The sequence below is a fragment of the Stylophora pistillata genome, chromosome 7 (genome assembly GCF_964205215.1).
Source record: "Stylophora pistillata chromosome 7, jaStyPist1.2, whole genome shotgun sequence".
In the NCBI taxonomy this organism is placed as follows: Eukaryota; Metazoa; Cnidaria; class Anthozoa; order Scleractinia; family Pocilloporidae; genus Stylophora; species Stylophora pistillata.
In genome coordinates, this window is record NC_142525.1 from 1,269,538 (window position 1) to 1,286,459 (window position 16,922).

Below are 16,922 nucleotides of genomic sequence, written 5' to 3' on the forward strand. Positions count from 1 at the left end.
TGTGTCATGAATTGAAGAAATGCTACTATAGTAATATTGGTGTAACCCATGTTTTTCCGGGAAACGGGTGTTTACTCACATGACAATCTCGATCATCAGGTGTCACGTGCAGGAAGTCAACAGTCTCTGTACCTCCAGATGCGTTGCGGGTGACTGGTGGATGTTTTGACGCTTTCTTGGTCGCTACAGAGCAGAGAATTGCGCTTAATTGTTTTCTTTCAGCGTCCAACAATCTTCATTGCGAATAATTTTTTTTTTTTTTTTACAACAATGCGCGGAAATTGCGACGACAGAGTAAATGAATTGGAAGATACTGTGAATAGCCGTAACAGTGGACCATCCTTTACAGACATCTCGGACAGCACAAATATTGAGGTAAGAAGAGTTGGTTGACTGTGCTTCCATAGCTTCTAAGGAAGTTATTTTTGTATCACAGAACTGAGTCGAGAGGGCTAGTGCAGCTGTGCACGTCAAAAAGGAAAAACAATGTCGGAACGTCATGTTCTGGGATGGAAACTTTCCGTTAAATGTGTCAACTGAGGTCACTTGTTTCGCTAAGGTAAAAAAAAAGATAGTCCATTCTCTTTGCAGAAAGTTTTAAGAAAAATATTAAAATCAATTTGGTCAGTAAGCGGCCACATATTTCGGGGAAGAAACGGAAATTTATGTCATCTCCCAAGATCTGATCGGTAATTCTCCCCTCTAGCTGCCGTTCATTTCTTTATAAGTTAGCTATGAGAAACTCGTTTTCGATCAAGGTAACAACTTCTATCTAATGAGGTTGAGTATTCTATTCACCTGTTTGCTGGATAATGTAGGTGTATTGGGTGTTCATAAAATTTCTTTACCGCAGATCAGGGACCAAAGTTCTCTCCAGGAAGACCATGGTTGCTCAACAGCTAGCCTGTTGCTCAAATGTAAACGTCAAGTTATTTATCCTTATTTCTGTATTCTGTGCTTGGTAAGTTTGGAAAACAGCTGTATTGTCAGCACTTCTTGTGGAACTCGGAAAATCATGGACACTACAAAGGCCTTTGGGATGTGATTTACTAGGGGAAAATAAAATCATGCTTGAGAAATTTTCACTATCAACAATAACATTAATAATCACTCTTTGGGTTTGTTGTTTAATCTTACTCATCCAGATCTCCCATCGTATCCGTTATGACACAATAAACATTCCAGACTTATTTAAGCAGTATATTTTTAGACAGTAACTTAAATAACCTTTCTAAATTGTACTGGACAATCTTTAGTTGTGATCATATAAATATTTTTATTTTGCTTCTAGCATATAATGCAAATTATTAAAAACTAGATCATTGGATAATGCAATTCAAGACTTTTTATTGGCTGAGCCATTATGGTATATCAGCCAATATACCATAATCTACAAATATGGTAAGCGTACGTGTCAGCTTAAAATTAAAAGGGAGCTAAAAATTTAACAAAATTTAATAATTTAAAATAACGTTTTTAATAAAACAATTATTCCACTCGCGCTTGTTGGATATGAGATGATTATAGCCAACTCGGCGCTACGCGCCTCGTTGGCTATCTATCATCGCATATCCAACGCGCGCTCGTGGAATGATTGTTAATTATCCAACCGTTTTACAGGTAATAAGTTAACAATTGCAATATAAAAATTTCCTCTGATTTCTAAAAAATAAAGCATTTATATTTCTTAGGTGGCCTGGCGACCATTTGGCTCCCAGTCAATGTCTTATCGTCAGAGATGTTCCCTCTGGAAAGTGGTCAACATTATCTACACAGTTTTGTTTTTCTGTCTGATCATATTTACTTATGCCTCACATCTTATATCTTGCAACCGTGGAATAGATACCCATAACCCTAAGGTACATCAATTCTGTGCATTTGAAAGAAGAAAAGATGTTTGATTTTAGTGCTCTGTCAGTCCCCCCTCCCCCTCCCCCCTCTGTCCAGAGCTATAAGTTTCTATGAATCCCCTTCCTTCTTAGCAAAATTCTTTCCATAGTGTTTAGGTCATGTTTGAGTGGAAAAGATACTAGCTATTGTCTATGAAAGCTTTTTTAGCTACCATAGTCATATTGTAGGTTTTCAACCAAAGAAGTATTATCCCTACATATTTTTCATAAAACTGGGCAGCAGTCAGAAGAAAAGAGGGACTAACAGACTCTCCCTTTGCTACAAACCCCAAAGCTAGTATATGATCTGTCGATCATGATTACTTCTATGGACCCATGATTTTGCTTTGTGGGCATTATAGGACCTTGATGTAATCAAATAACTTGCAAAAAGCTTGTGCATGTCACCAAACTAAACTCATTGATATACTTGATAATATATATTTTTTTTGTCTTTTCTCAATGTTTGTATTGTAGACCTCCATTGCTCCACACAGAATGAATACGAATCTTGTTGTTCAAACTGGTGCTAGCTCTCTAACAAAAGGGCAGAGCATAAGCTCTTCAATTGTTCCTCCAGCAACAACGTCAGGTGTTTGGAAGCCAGCTGCTTTCAAACAGTGTAAACATTTACTAACAGAATACGTGGTGCCAGAACTTCTCCACTTCATGGCAGTTTTGACTGGGATTTACCTGTTTAGGATTCAGGACAACGAAGATCTCAATGCCTTGGTAGAAAAGGTCTGAGGAAGCAGAAAAACATTGAAAATTTTCCATCCTTTGCAGGTCCAAAATTCAGGCAAGGGTGATAGAGTAGAGGTAGGAGGGCCCCAGCGGAGGGGGGTACTTTGTAGAGATCGTTAAGGTAATGGAGATGTGCCACTAGATTGGGTTGCATTTTCTCAACTGGATTGACTATATTTGAGTTGCATTTACATAGTTACTAGAGTGGGGTCACACTTCTCCAACCCATTGTTTTCCTAGTTTTTTTGTCCTATTGTTTTAAGCCAACTGTTTCTTTTACATCAAGTAAGAGCCAAATTATATGTAAAACAAGTAGGTGTTTCATTTAGTAAATAGGCGTTGCCTTTGATGACAGATATATTTTAATTAACACAACTCGTGATTGACATTAATTCCTCACAATGATGTAAAGTGTTAGCCTGTCACGTTTTAAGCCAGTTTTTTCAGAAGAATCAGTAAGAGAGAGAAATCGGTTTTTTTTATATCTGTTCGCTTACCCGAATCTGCTAACTTGAAGTGAGAAACCTGTTTTTACGACCCACCACAGAAGTAAGTTTCTAGTCATGTTTTCTTGAATTTTGCCGTGAGATTAAGACTAAATTTGCATTTTCTGATTTCAAATGACAAATGTATTTCTCTTAGATCGAATAATCATTAAAGTTTGGATAATATTATACGATTTGTGGTGGTCATCTGAGCTGACCAGTTCCCAGTAAGGAAACAGTAGGGTTGTAGGAAAATGAAGTTAAGTGCAGTAATTTGCTCATAGGTGTACTAAACTGCCGGCTGTATGAAGAAGGGACTAGTCATGAGTAATTGAGCAATCTGATTATCACCTCAGGTTGGTCCCAAGCTATCTCACAAACGTTAAAAGTATTTTTTTTTTAAAAGTATTCATTATTTTGTTTCCTTTCCCAAGGTTTTCTTGCTTAGTTCCATTCCTAAGAAGATTGTTTCAAGGTTAAGGTAATTACAGCAGCATGTTGTTTTTTTTGTACACTATAGATTTTACAAATGATGTTGTTGGAGAGATTTAGCAGCATGTTTATGAAACATGAATTGCAGGAGTAACCACGTGACCTTGTTTTCCCTGCCATATTTTCACATTTGCTCGCTGCACTTTGCCATTTCTGTGGGAAAGTAACCTGTTTCATGTTTGGCATATGTACAAAACATTTTCTCACTTTTTTCTCTTTATACAGAGTAGATTTTAATTGCTGGAAAAAATTTAATAAAAAGAGCACCAAAACTATTCCTTGTAAGTCATACAAGGGTACATTCAATTTCACCAAGATGTGAGCTCATGCAGAGCTAAAGCAGTAAGTTTTCTGCTATTTTACGTGAAATGTGAAAGGGCAAGCTGACTCTTCCTTTTCACATAAATGCAATGTGAAAGCTCTCATTTTTTTAAATTTGAGATCGTCTAGTTTTTGACTTTCATTTCATGTTTGCAGATTTTTTTTCTTGAGCTTGGTGATGTTGGCAATTGCTGAAAGTGCCATTCAAATCCTGTATTTACATGTCGTTGATTTAGCTTCAGTGACAGGATTCAAGGACAATTCAAGGTAAATCTGGAAATGAAATTACTATAATTTATGTCAATTGAAGTGTACAATATACGTTTGATACTGCATGTCACGTGTCTAGGGAAACTTGGAAGCTTATTAGTAAATATGCCACTTTGTCATGTCACCCTAAGTCAGGCTGAGTAATAATAAATTAACTGCCCCTTTAAAAAATTAATACTCAGTCTGATAAATTTCTCATTATGTCATTCTTGGACATAAAAGTTCCAAGGAGTATCAGTGGTGTGCATGCAAAAGTCAAACTCAATCATTATCATGATAATTAATCACAATTATTGTTATAATAGTAAAAGACTTGTTGAAGTCAAAATGTATTATACATAACTCATCAATTTAAACAATAAAAAATGTCCAAATATCACATGCCTTTGTTGTTAGGTTTGACTTAATAGCTAAGAATTCAAATACAAAAAAAGGAAGATAGTAAAAGATCAATTTTACTCCAATCAAAGGCAAAATAAGCAAGAACTAAGTATTTTTAGTTGAAATGTTGGTGACATGGCAATAAGTGAAATATGAAAAAATCCTCTATTTTTTATCCCATTAGGAGTCAGCGGACAGTGGTTTCATTCATGATACTTGGTGTTTTTGTGGAGGCCTTTGTTACCGCTGTGACCCTTATGAGTTTCTGTGCTCAGTGTGAATTGTTGACATTTTATCTCTACGAAATATGCCAGAAAATGGAGGAAAAAACCAAAGATCTCTCAGCTTTAATGAAAGTAATCACCCCACAAGAATTCTCCTGAGTCAGCCTCAATAGTTTTTTCAATGTTGAATTTCAGCCATTAAAATCACCTCACCCACCAGCCCCTGTCAATTCTGAGTCAACCGCCTTTGCTCCCAAGATCTCATTAGTAATCCTCCTTACTTTCTGCTAATATACAAAGTAAAAGGTTTCAATTGAAAATTAAGGTTACAAGTCAATAGACATGAACATATTTCAGGATCCGTATAAACATTTGTCTTTGGAAAGAATCTTTAACAAAAAGTATTACATGGCTGTGTCTCACAAGGACTGGGAACTACCAAATTCACAAATTTGATTGGCTGAAATCAATATTGAAAGCGGTCTAGATTTTCCCATCTAGACCGGTCTAGAAAAAAAAGATACAAAGAATATAAAAAATTGGCATACAAGACACAGCCATATAATAAACATCTTATTAACTGAGCAAGGTTGGTCTATATGGGAGAATCTTGACCTCGGTCGCTGGTACAGACCTCAGTCAAGATTCTCCCTTACAGACCTCCCGCTTGGTTAATAAAAACTAATTACCGACTGCTTTGTTATATACATATTAAGTAAAAATTGCTGTTGATGCAACAACCTAACAGGCCCATATAAAAGCTGTTCTCTTTTATCAAGTTTCTCAGAAAGAATTCCTAACTCAGGGATCATATAGTCTACATTACCAAGCGGTCAGGAAAGAACAAGTTATGGCTTGTAATCGCGTCCTCGCCCTTTATTTGATTTTAGGACTATTTCCCCTGGTATACTTGAAAGGAAATGATAATTGAAAAAAAAAGATTCCTTGTACCTTGAACAAGTAACCTTTCCCTAATTGAGCAGTAGAATATCTTCAGCTTGCATTTTTTTTTATTTCAGGATGTAATGGATGCAAAGAAAACCCTCTCCAAGATGAATGGAAAAATATCTATAATTGCAAGTCTAATTGTGCTCTGCTACCTTAAAATAACTGTGGCAGGTAATCATTCACACTTGTTGGGTGTTTATTTCTATTTTATCACTAGGAAGCTTGATATTAGCTTTAATTATTAGTTTCCTGCAGGTAGGTAATTCTAGAGGAAGCACAGGTATAGCCCAAGCTGGCAAAAGAGCTCCTGTGAATATGTAGTGATTTTCACAAAGGGCAAAAGATAAAGATTTACATGGAAATAGACTGTCACAGTCTCAACCTTAGGCTTCATAAAGACAATTTCCAGGGGGAAAAGTTTCAGATTTTCATGTGATAAGATAACATATACTGGAAGCAAGATGACTTAGACTCTCATGGCTCTAACTCTCTAACTCCCAGAGGTGATTAACAAGTAACTTCTCCCTATGAGATCCATACGTTATACAGCACACAGCTAATGAGAAAACTTAAATGTGACTGGTAGGTGTTATCTTGGTCCAACACTAAAATCTTGTTTCAGTGATTTATTTACAAGGAAATGTGTAGCAGCTAGAGGGGAGAATTAAAAATCACATCTTGGGAGCTAAAAGGGTAAAGTGAATCCCTGCATCAAACAAGTGCTCAAATACAAAGCATCACCTGGTTTGTGATGAGGTTCAAATTGAATTTGAGCTACATTTCTGTTCCACAAAGGCTTTCTTTGTTAATATGTCACTAACAGGGGTCTTGATTCAAAGCACCTTAAAGTAAAATGTTTAATGAGATATTCCAGTTAGATTATACTAATCACACCACCAATATATTGTCACTCTGTCAAATGCCTCTTTTATTTTACTCTTCCAGAGGTGATCAACATGATGACAAGCATCAACATGATGACAAGCATCAAGCACGACCCAAAAAAAGCACTTGCATTGCTTCACAAATTGTTGGCACCACTTTTGTCCTTCTCTTTTGTAATGATTCCCTTTATAGTGGTGAGTACTTTCAGAACACTTGGTATGTAAACAAAGATTTATTTCATCCTATCTCAGCAGACTGTTGAACCCATGCCAAGGAAAGAAACAATTATTAATCAATCACTAGAAATATAACACTCTTCCTACTGCACAATTTAAAAAATAGAGCCTTTTCTGGTGGCTGGATATGTCTTGAGAGACATTTTATCACTTGGTTAAAAACAAGCTTGGCAACACCCATTATGGTGAAAAAAGAATAGAGAGAAAAAGGTAGTAGAGTACACTGCGTGTATTCTTTGTATACAAGGTATTTTTTGTATATGAAAAAGATTAGCTTTAAGTCTGTACTAAACTCAGCTGGCCTCCATCCAGCTTGCACTTATTCTAGTTTTGATAGCATGAAATGACCAAGAGTATCACCACCCCCCCCCCCTGCATGGGTTGCTATTCCATTGCAAGGTTACCCCCCAGAATTTCAGGCACCCCCTGACAGTTTGCCTTGTCACCACTCGTACTCATACTGGGTGGAGAGAGGCACTGTACGAATAGAGTGTTATGCCCAGCACATTGACCCAACCAAGTCTCAAACCCAGACCTTTCTCAACCCAGAGTCCAGTGCATTTACCATAAGGTCACTATGTCTCCCAGATATTTTTTTACATGTAAATGATGTAAAATTATTTATTTGGGACCAGGGAGGAGTATGCATTGGTTTAAACTTTTTTTTTAACAACTTCTTAATTCTTAATTTGCAGGCTGCTCGCTTCAATGCAGTTGCACAGAATTTTAAACAGAAGAGCCTGAATGTCAGAGTGTTTGGATATCCTTCTGCCACACAACTGGATCAGGACTCTTTCATTTTGTTCACTCAAGGTGTAGAAATGAAGGTTAGTTGGTTCCTACAACAAATTTATTTCCTGTCCAGAATGGGGGAAGGGAGGGTGGATCACTTGCAGGGATGGAGAGGTTGTGACTAGGGAAGGGAGGTACCCTGTTGAGTTATCTTATGGGCTCCAATATTTGAATGTTGACAATTCCCTATGGTCCCTAATGTCATGGATGTGTTAATCAAATAATTCCGCAGAGCACTTTATGAAGTTTAATTGCAGCATTAGATTTTTTCAGTTTTGTGATTTATTAACCCACGCAGAAACATCACAAAGTAGCATGATTATTAACAAGAATCCAGGGTTTTCTTTTTAGTCTTTCATCATATATTCATAGATGTATGTTCCCTTCACCAGGCCAAACTGATGTTGATGCCAATTCATGGCTCATACGTGTCTGCTACTATGATCGTGATCATGTTTGGGCTCCTGATAATGATCCAATCAGATGTCATACCTACAAATACTAAATACCTTTGAGAAGGGGACATATGTTCAATTACTTTCTGCCAACCGAAAAGACATCCTGGGTAGTAAATGGGAACAATGAAATACTTACAGTTTTAAAAGAGAATGGAAATTGAGGAGGCAGTGTGAAATGGTTGAATATCGTTCCCATAGGCTAGAATTACTTTCTTTTAATTTTTTTTTTTTCATAAACTGAGGTGAAAGTTTAAAATATGATTTGCTGTTACAGAATAATTAAGTATTACACACTTCTTTTTATACTGAAATATCCTCATGTCTTCTACTTTTCTCGAAGCAATTACTTTTGTGGATAGAATTATGGAACATTTTCCTAGTGTGCAGGCAGGAGAGACCATTTGATTTGACTGGATGAAATAGGGCAAACCTGAATTTTTATAGAAAAGTCATAGAATACTAAATAATATCTTTCATTGAAATAGACATGAAGGATGAGTAGGTGGTCATGTAATCTCTAACCCAGGGTCATTTTGGTTCCTTGTCAGCAATATGATCACCAAAGAATGACATTATTTGGCACCCATACCACTGACAAGGAGCTTACATGACGCTAGGCTTGAGGTTGGTGGTCACCCAAGGGTCCATTATTATTGAGTATCAACTTAACTTATTGTATAGCTGTTAGTTCAATTGAAATTGTCAGCATAGCTATAATTCTCTAATTTTTTAAAACTATCCAAACTAATCTTTAGTTGGGAAATTCTAAAAAATTAAAGAATAATAGCAATGCCCAATTACAACATGCTTGTCCAATTTTGGAAATAAAACTGGATTAAAAAATTTCTTCTTACAGCCAATTGGCCTCGTCCAATTTTGGCTGTCCTCAGAATTTTTTCATTCAATTAACTTAATCGCAAAATAAATGTAAATGGTCTGTAAATAAATTTGAATCAAAGTAGACAAATAAAATGATGTTGCTGTATACATTGTGAGAGCACTTTCATTTACAAGAATACATCTATATTAGATATTTACACGTACCATAATGATTCAGTTTAGTGCCCCTGTTCCAACAAGTGCCCCCTTACTAGTAAGTGCCCCCTCTCTAGTAAGTGCCCCCTCTCTAGTAAGTGCCCCCTCTCTAGTAAGTGCCCCCTCTCTAGTAAGTGCCCCCTCTCTAGTAAGTGCCCCCTTCAAATTCATTCTTGTAAATAAGCAATTGGTTATATCAACTAAGTTGAAATAGTAAATTGGCCACTATAACAAATAAAAGAGCTGACGTTTCGAGCATTAGCCCTTCGTCAGAGCCTTATTGAGGAAGTACCTTCATTCTACCCTCAAACCAACTTTGGGAGTTTTTGTTCATTCTACAGACTAGTGTTAGATCCAACACCAAATTCCCACAGCTTAAGTAAAGAGAAATGTCTTGTAGACAGTATATAAAAAGAAATTTGTACATCCTGAGGAAGGGTTTCACACTATTACATAATAGGCACCTTTAACTTGCCTCTGGCTGTCACTGCTTTATCTACAGTACCATACGCTTTGATCATTGAAAAGCTAAAAGGCAAGTATAGGGAGAAAAAAAGCAATGTGACCAACAAATTCCCTCACCTTTACAAAAGAGATGCCCTTGAAGAAAAAATCATGGTAATAAATAAATATATATCTTATTTTTCAATCTGGTTTAGCTACTTGCTGAAGAAGCATTTCCTATTATATCTTCAGATTTAGTGAACCAGCTGGAGTTTCCAAAAGCTTAGTTTCCACTGAGGGTGGTTTGTCAACTCTGTTTTTCATGACACTGCCAGGAGAAGAGAAACCTGAAAAGTAAAGATAAAGTTTTTACAAACACTCTCATCCCATCTTACCACTTGCTGCACAATAAGTGAAGTCCAACTGCTCAACAACAGTCAAACGCAAGTTGCCATCAGTCCCTCCTCTTCAGTGACGTCTGTCACACGAGTGAAGAAAAAATCAGTGAAAAAAAATTGATGCTTGTCATGTTGATGTGCCAGCTCTCCTGGCACATCAACATGACATCAAGAGTTCCCTGCATTATGCTAACATCAATTTTTTTCAAAGATTCTTTTCTTACTTGTGCAACAGACTTTGCCAAAAAGGAAGGATTTCTCTTAGTCTAAGGGAATGAAGGGGTGTTATACAACACCTGTAACTTCTCAGGTTCAAAGTTGAGCTCCATTTGTTGGCAAGTACCCTTGTGAAGAGGTTGCTGTTGTAGACACCCAGGTGACTGTTTATGGAGGTTAGACTTTTGTTAGCCACTGACACAGAATCATGGGAGGAAATAAACTATAAACCACTCAAGAACTAATTTGTTTTTTCTTCTTGTCCCACACTTAGCACAAAAATTAATACCGCCTTTTTTAAAAAGTATATCAATCATGGTAACTTTTCATCTCTAGAGCAACTACAAAATGCACCTTGGTCAAGAATGCCATTATTGTTACTGTGCATGTAAACTTCACATACCTGCTGAATTGATGGACATCCAATGATCTGCTTATCTTCCTCAGAGTAAGTTTCTATCACCAAGTCATTCATTTGTTTGTAATACTCTTGAACTTTAGCCTGTAATATTAGAAATCCAATGAGTATTGTAATCCCAGTGCAAAGGAAAGAATGAGTTTTTTTGTCAAGCAAACCTGGTTACTATCAATGCCTGGCTTTTACCAAGTCATGCAAAATCAACTATTTTTAATTGGTGGTATTTTTCATGTACACATTCTACTAATTTAATTACTAGAACAATCTGTATAATCCAAACTTATGAAAATAGAGCTTCCCAAACTTACTGATATTTAAATTTACCAATATTTACAAAGAATGTTATGCCATGGGCAGGTAATGGTTGGTATGTTTAGGGTCACACAACTTAATGGCTTTGCAGTGGATTCTCTTGAAACTTCAGACTAACTTAACTTGCAATGGTTAGTTTCAGTGTCTGATTTACTTCCCTCTTTTTTCTTACTTAAAAAATTGCTGTCTTTCACACTGTTTACATGGTCTGTTATTACTCAGCATTAGAAGGAATGGTCCCATCTTTTATGCCAGAAATTGGTCCCAGGACCTTTTTATGTATGGATCTCCCCAATAATCATTTGCTATACATGTGTTCTTGCCATAGGACTGCTTGGATTAATTTTATACTCACATTAGGAAGAGAAAACACTGTTGATCATTACCTTGACAGGTTTAAAGAGAATGTACTCTGTGTCTTTGTTTGCCAAAAACAAAGCCATGCTTTGAAGAGTACTGGCAAGCTTGGATTTCAGTAACATATATGTCTCACTCACAACCTTACGAACGTTCTCTAAAAAAAAAAAAAAATTGAACAACATTGAAAAGACAGCAAATAACTATAATAGTTACTTGGGAAGTGGCAGGGGTTATAAAGCTTGTAAGGTAAATTCTCAAACTATTAAATTAAGAGTAAGAGGTAGGTAAAGTCTGTTTACGAGCCTAGTGGCCCATTAGGCTGGTGCTTAACTCCGGTTTCTGTAGCATGAAGCGACTAGGAGTATTTCTACTCCCCCCTGGATGGGATACCAGTCCATCGCAGGGTTACCCCCCAGCATTAAATTGCCGGTACCCATTTATACACCTGGGTGAAGAGAGGCACTGTGGGAGTAAAGTGTCTTGCCTAAGAACACAACACAATGTCCCGGCCGGGGCTCGAACCCGGACCACTCGACCCGGAGTCGAGTGCACTAACCATGAGGCCACCACGCCTCCACATTAAATTAAGAATGATTTGTTTTTAAAACCTGGTTTTGCAAAAGGTTGTTGCTTGAGGAATGCTTTGGCATCTTTTCCTTCCTCTTGAGCAAGATTCTTAATTACTGTTACCTGCAGGAAAAAATTTAGAAAATCCATAGTACTTTGTTTTTATCACCTGTCTGCTTATTAACACCTTTGGGTAAATAGGAGTGTGTTACCATGGTTAAAAAACATTTTTGTTTTAATTTACTTCTGTTAAAAATTGAGTTAGTCACCATCAGTTTAGCTCTAGTGCGAACACCCGCTGCTGCCAAAGACCAAGGCCAACAGATCATTCAATGAATCAAAAATTAATCGTCATCAAGATCCAACTTACCTTGGTCAAGAATGCTGACAGAGGGGAGATAAGAGACTCTGACACGTTTTGAATAAACTGCTCACACACAATCCTGAGTTCAACATCAACATCCTTTGGTTGAGAACAAAAGACATGCTGAGTAATGAAATGCGAGTAGCTACTAAGCTACAATGTAATATTACCATGACTCAGTAAAGGGAGATCCTCAGTCTATACTTGTTTTGTTGGTGGGGCGAAAAAATTAATCATTTTCCTACAAGAAATTGAACTGCAGCTAGTTTCAATTTTAAATTCTAATTCTCAATGAACTGAGCTTCGGAGAACTCATGTGCAAGCCAACCCATAAGCAACCATGTCAGGCATCCTGCAAAATGCTAGGATCAGCAATTTTTTATGCATCTCCCTTTGAAATAGTGTAAGAAAAATGGTAAATAACACAAAGAGAACTCAAGAGCTCTCTCTGGGGTGACTCTAGACAAAACTAAACATTGGAAAGTGTAGGTTTGGATGAAAGTGAAAATGTTCATTTAAATATTTAGCTTTCCTTACTTTCTTAGAATCCAGATAGTTTTCTGTTAACTGAGGTGCTCCCTGGAAGAGAATCACCATAAAGTGCCGTGAATGTCGAGTGTTGCTTTTAAACATTTCTCCATCTCCTGCATCTATTAATTAGTTAATTTAGTTATAGGCAGGGGACGTTAAAGAACCCACTCACAAGATTACTGAGATGTGGTCTGGCCTGTTTACTGGGGATTGGGGGGGAGGGGGCATCTTCAAATAAGTTTCCTTCAGTTGTTTGTAAACTGCTGATGCAGTCCGGCCAAAGTCCCCTGAAAAGTGTTGTGATGCGCATTTGATCATATCCACATGTTAATTTGCAGAATATAAATATTAAATTATTATTATTACTAAAGAATCAGGAAAAAGGCATACTTTCTAGCATTGAGAAATCTCTCTCCTTAAGATTTCACATACTTACATCTAACAAGAATTCCAGCAGGGCATTGTTGCCACTGAGAGCAAAGAGCCTGTTGCTGTGACTCCACAAACCATATGCTGCAGTTCGCATCTTACTGAAGTCCAGCGACATTTCCTTGACAGCAAAATCTACATCAAAAGGAGCAATCTGCTCTCTGAGGATCAGCAGATGTTTTATGAGGAACAGATGACCATTTATAGAATCCTGAGAGAAAAATTGTCAAAAAACCAAACATTACATGAGCATCAAAGACAGGGGAGGTTGCAAATTGAAAGTGTGTGGAATGAAGAGCTAAGAGGTTTGAAAGGCAAAATATTCTTCTCCCTCAGTCTCCACAATAAATACAGGATAGTTTGGGAGGAGAGTTACGCAGTATATCAGAAGTGACCTTAGACATTTTCCAGGAACCCCTTCAATTACTATTCAGTTTATACATTATTCAATCACATGCAGAAAAACTGAGAATAGGCAGGGAATGGAAAATATCATTACAAACTCCATAAAAGAATTTTTTTCTAACTTGTCACAAACATAGGACAAAGAAAAGTCTTAGTCCCCAAAGGAAATTGAAATTCCAACCTTCTGATTCTACACTCGGATGCCCCACTACTTAGGCACAGGGACTCAACGGTAAGCTGAACCATTACTACGTTCATAGATGACATTTGCCTGCATACTGCTAGGATAAGCAATGCAGAAAGTGCCATGTGTGTAAACAGAGTTAAGCGTGTGGTAGATTATGAACTTGGTAGAGATAAAGAGAAAGACATTTTTTTCCATGACAGGACATAAAAACATCTCTATTTATTCACCAAGCTCAAAATCTACCATCTCTCTAATTCTATTACAAGAACTTATCTAATACATAACTGAGTCAACACTTGACAGTCATCTCAATCTGTCAATTAGTATCTGTACCTTTCTCTGGGCAATAAGAGAACTTGCTGTTTTAAGAGACTGGATGCAGAGTGACAAAGCTTCCTGAGACAGGCCTTCAAATGTCTCTTTCTAAAATGTAAAAGGTGGAATCAAACATTCATTTTTAATCAATAGGACATGAACTAGATGGAATCAGAGGACAAAAAGTGAAAAACAACCCAAAGATGGAAATAATCCTCACTGATATGCAGCGGTAGAGTTTCGAGAGACACACCAGTGTACGTCTGACTGTTGGGTACCACATACCCTGCATGTCAGCTAGTGCTGTTGGTAGCTCTACAATCAGAAAAGAGACAAACCGAGTAAAGAAATGGCAGACATGCATTTGAGGATGGCAATACTTTTAATCACAACTCACCAACAGACATTTTCTCTTCTTCTCCAATTTGTTTCTCTTCTTTGTCAGCATCCCCTGCCTTAAAGTTGAACAAAGAAGCAAAGCTTTCAGGTAAGACTCAGTTGAACTCCTGCAAAAAGTTTAATTTCTGTAGCATGGAAAAAGTACAAATAAATTTACTTCTTAAGGTTTCCCGAACAGTTTTCTCATATTCAGACATACTCATTGCTGAAGAACAGAACTTTGTACGTGAGGCCCTGGAACCATCTCCTTTAAGCCAGAAAACTGAACAGCATAAAAAAATTACTTTTCAGTTTTGCACGGAGGTAACTCCAAACACAAACAAAGGAAAACCCCCAAGGGTAATCAAAGAGTGACATTGTTTCAGTACAATACATAATTATATCACCTTTTCGTCTTTTCGTGAGTCTGACAAATGACAGAATAAAAAACAATGAAAGTATAATCAGAAAATTTCCTTAAATACACTGCTTTCAGAGATCTTAACCTTTAAACACCTATGATTGAATAGGATCTAATTTCTCTTTACAGCTTTGTCCCTCTATTAAACATAACAGTAATGAGAAAAAAGAAAATGATCACCACTTTGCTAAACTAATTCTCCCTGTCAGTACAATAAGAAATGTATAGGGAACAGTAGGGAGAAAATGCATACTGATATCAGGGTGTACAATTAGGGTTAAATATTCTGTGAATATGTATCCACCCAGTTGAGCCTGACTGATCAGTTATTGGTTGCTGGTACATCCAAGAGACTGGTGCACAACTTGACAATCTTACCCCAATGATAAGTTTTTCTGGATAAGCAAGATCACCAGAAGCTGGGGAATATTTCTGGATGTCACTCTCAATGTATGCCTGCCAGGAAAGAGTCAATTGATGTCAATTAAGTTTGTCAAATACAGAACTGACTCTTGCCTTCCTAAGCTAGGTTCCAGTGATAACCAAAATTTATAAGTTTTGTTTTTATCAATAATTACCTGTGCTCGGTAAACCAATCTTTCCTGAACATCTTCCAACATCTGAAGAACAACAACTTCAAAAGCAGCTAATTCTTCACCTGAAAAAGAGGTCGTGATTTTAGATTTTATCAGAGACTGCATTCTTTTAGTCATCCATATATCAGAATGACATATTCAAAATATTTTGCTAGCAAGTAAAATTTACCAATACCTTTTTGCTGAACATGATCCTCAATCATTTCCACCTATGAGGGAAATAACATCCTTGATCAGTTCTAGTGCAGCAAACTAAAGGATCATCATTTTCCAAACAATTTTGTAGGTAACAAAATCAATGAGATTCAGTGGCCTTAATTTAATGCACCTGCCACTTAGGTCATCATTTAAAAAGAGGTAGAAAGCCTTAATTCATGACATCCAAATACAATGTACAACAAAAATTACCATCATATAACAAGAAATGTACCTTTAATATTGTGCAGAGTTCAGTGAGTGTTTCCATGTGATTCATGTGGATTATTACGGGTCTCAATGAATCATACAATGTGCTGCATAAAATTTCTAACAAGGAACTACAAAGCAAAGAGAAGTGCAGTTTTGATACATAAACAAGAACCTAGTCAGAATAATAATATTGATCTAAATCTAATCTGTCAGCATTACGAGCCCTCTGTGTTTGCTGCCAACACTCTTCTACCTCATTCTCCAATTGTTTCATCAACAGCTTGACTCTCACAACTTGTAGGAAAGGCCACATTCCCAGAGGTTCAAGTTTATAAACTTCCTCAAAGTTAAAAGTATTACTAGCGATAAAATATTTTGCTTACTCAAGACCTGAACTTGGCCTGGAGAAGAAGTGATAATATAACTGGTATTCATCCTGACAGACCCGAATTAAAACTGAACAGCCAGCGCAAACCTGCAAAAAGAGATTCAAGTCTAGCTTTAACAATTTTTTCACTAATTCTCTAAAAATTTTTCAGTGCCAAGGTTAAATAAAAGTGAAGGTTGGCTATTATGGGTCTTGCTTAATCATTTGACTTCTAAGAGTGACCAGCATCTAATTTCTCCCAACAGTGTCACCCTTGAATCAAACATGAACATCATGAGAATAAAAAACTTGATCACAACTTCTAAGAAGCTCTTGATTGTTAGGCCAATTCTCCTTGTATGTACCACAGTCAATATAATATATAGATTTAGCCAAGCCTAAAAGCGGAGCTCGCATTTTTTTTCCTGCACATCTTGTACTATTTTGCATAATTATGGGACCACTGCGAGGACAAGCCCGCACAGCTCTCAGTTGTGCATGCTCGACGTACCATCCACTAAATTCATCTTGAACCCAGAGTCTCCTCAGCTATGTACAAGTGTAGCGCATGCGTTGTGCTCAAAAGCTCACTGGACATGACTAAAGCCGCAGCGTTGGCATTCCCACAGAACAGTTGACGGCCCAT

At 37.0% G+C, this 16,922-nt stretch overlaps 2 protein-coding genes across 5 annotated transcripts in view; one reads left to right on the forward strand and one right to left on the reverse strand.

Moving 5' to 3' along the window:
• LOC111328438 (uncharacterized) lies at positions 1–9,110 on the forward strand. 4 transcript variants are annotated; one of them, XM_022932868.2, is made up of 11 exons: positions 1–375; positions 854–961; positions 1,692–1,859; positions 2,367–2,630; positions 3,553–3,599; positions 4,088–4,198; positions 4,767–4,938; positions 5,826–5,925; positions 6,700–6,833; positions 7,571–7,702; positions 8,060–9,110. In XM_022932868.2, the coding sequence occupies exons 1-11, from the start codon at positions 271–273 to the stop codon at positions 8,180–8,182; spliced, it is 1,464 nt and encodes a 487-aa protein (XP_022788603.2). In that variant the 5' UTR covers positions 1–270; the 3' UTR covers positions 8,183–9,110. The 4 variants fall into 4 exon arrangements, with proteins under 4 accessions (XP_022788603.2, XP_088584972.1, XP_022788604.2 ...); XM_088728846.1 differs by having other exon boundaries at positions 6–375; positions 854–917; XM_022932869.2 differs by lacking the exon at positions 1–375 and adding an exon at positions 423–559.
• Positions 8,541–16,922, reverse strand: part of LOC111328437 (conserved oligomeric Golgi complex subunit 3) — a 20,183-nt gene continuing 11,801 nt past the window's right edge. The window contains exons 11-25 of the mRNA XM_022932867.2: positions 16,293–16,384; positions 15,932–16,037; positions 15,677–15,710; positions 15,484–15,563; positions 15,284–15,361; positions 14,504–14,561; positions 14,327–14,421; positions 14,125–14,214; positions 13,207–13,410; positions 12,777–12,818; positions 12,246–12,338; positions 11,917–11,998; positions 11,335–11,462; positions 10,622–10,720; positions 8,541–9,951 (exon numbers count right to left, since the gene is read on the reverse strand). Coding sequence (XP_022788602.1) covers positions 9,925–9,951; positions 10,622–10,720; positions 11,335–11,462; positions 11,917–11,998; positions 12,246–12,338; positions 12,777–12,818; positions 13,207–13,410; positions 14,125–14,214; positions 14,327–14,421; positions 14,504–14,561; positions 15,284–15,361; positions 15,484–15,563; positions 15,677–15,710; positions 15,932–16,037; positions 16,293–16,384 — 1,308 coding nt within the window. The 3' untranslated portion in view covers positions 8,541–9,924. The remainder of the gene's footprint in view (positions 9,952–10,621; positions 10,721–11,334; positions 11,463–11,916; positions 11,999–12,245; positions 12,339–12,776; positions 12,819–13,206; positions 13,411–14,124; positions 14,215–14,326; positions 14,422–14,503; positions 14,562–15,283; positions 15,362–15,483; positions 15,564–15,676; positions 15,711–15,931; positions 16,038–16,292; positions 16,385–16,922) is intronic.

Coding starts and splice junctions, on each gene's coding strand:
- LOC111328438 (XM_022932868.2), top strand. CDS start 271: ATGCGCGGAAATTGCGACGACAGAGTAAATGAATTGGAAGATACTGTG. Junction 1,860..2,366: donor TAGATACCCATAACCCTAAG/GTACATCAATTC, acceptor TTTGTATTGTAG/ACCTCCATTGCTCCACACAG. Junction 2,631..3,552: donor TCAATGCCTTGGTAGAAAAG/GTCTGAGGAAGC, acceptor TCCTTTCCCAAG/GTTTTCTTGCTTAGTTCCAT.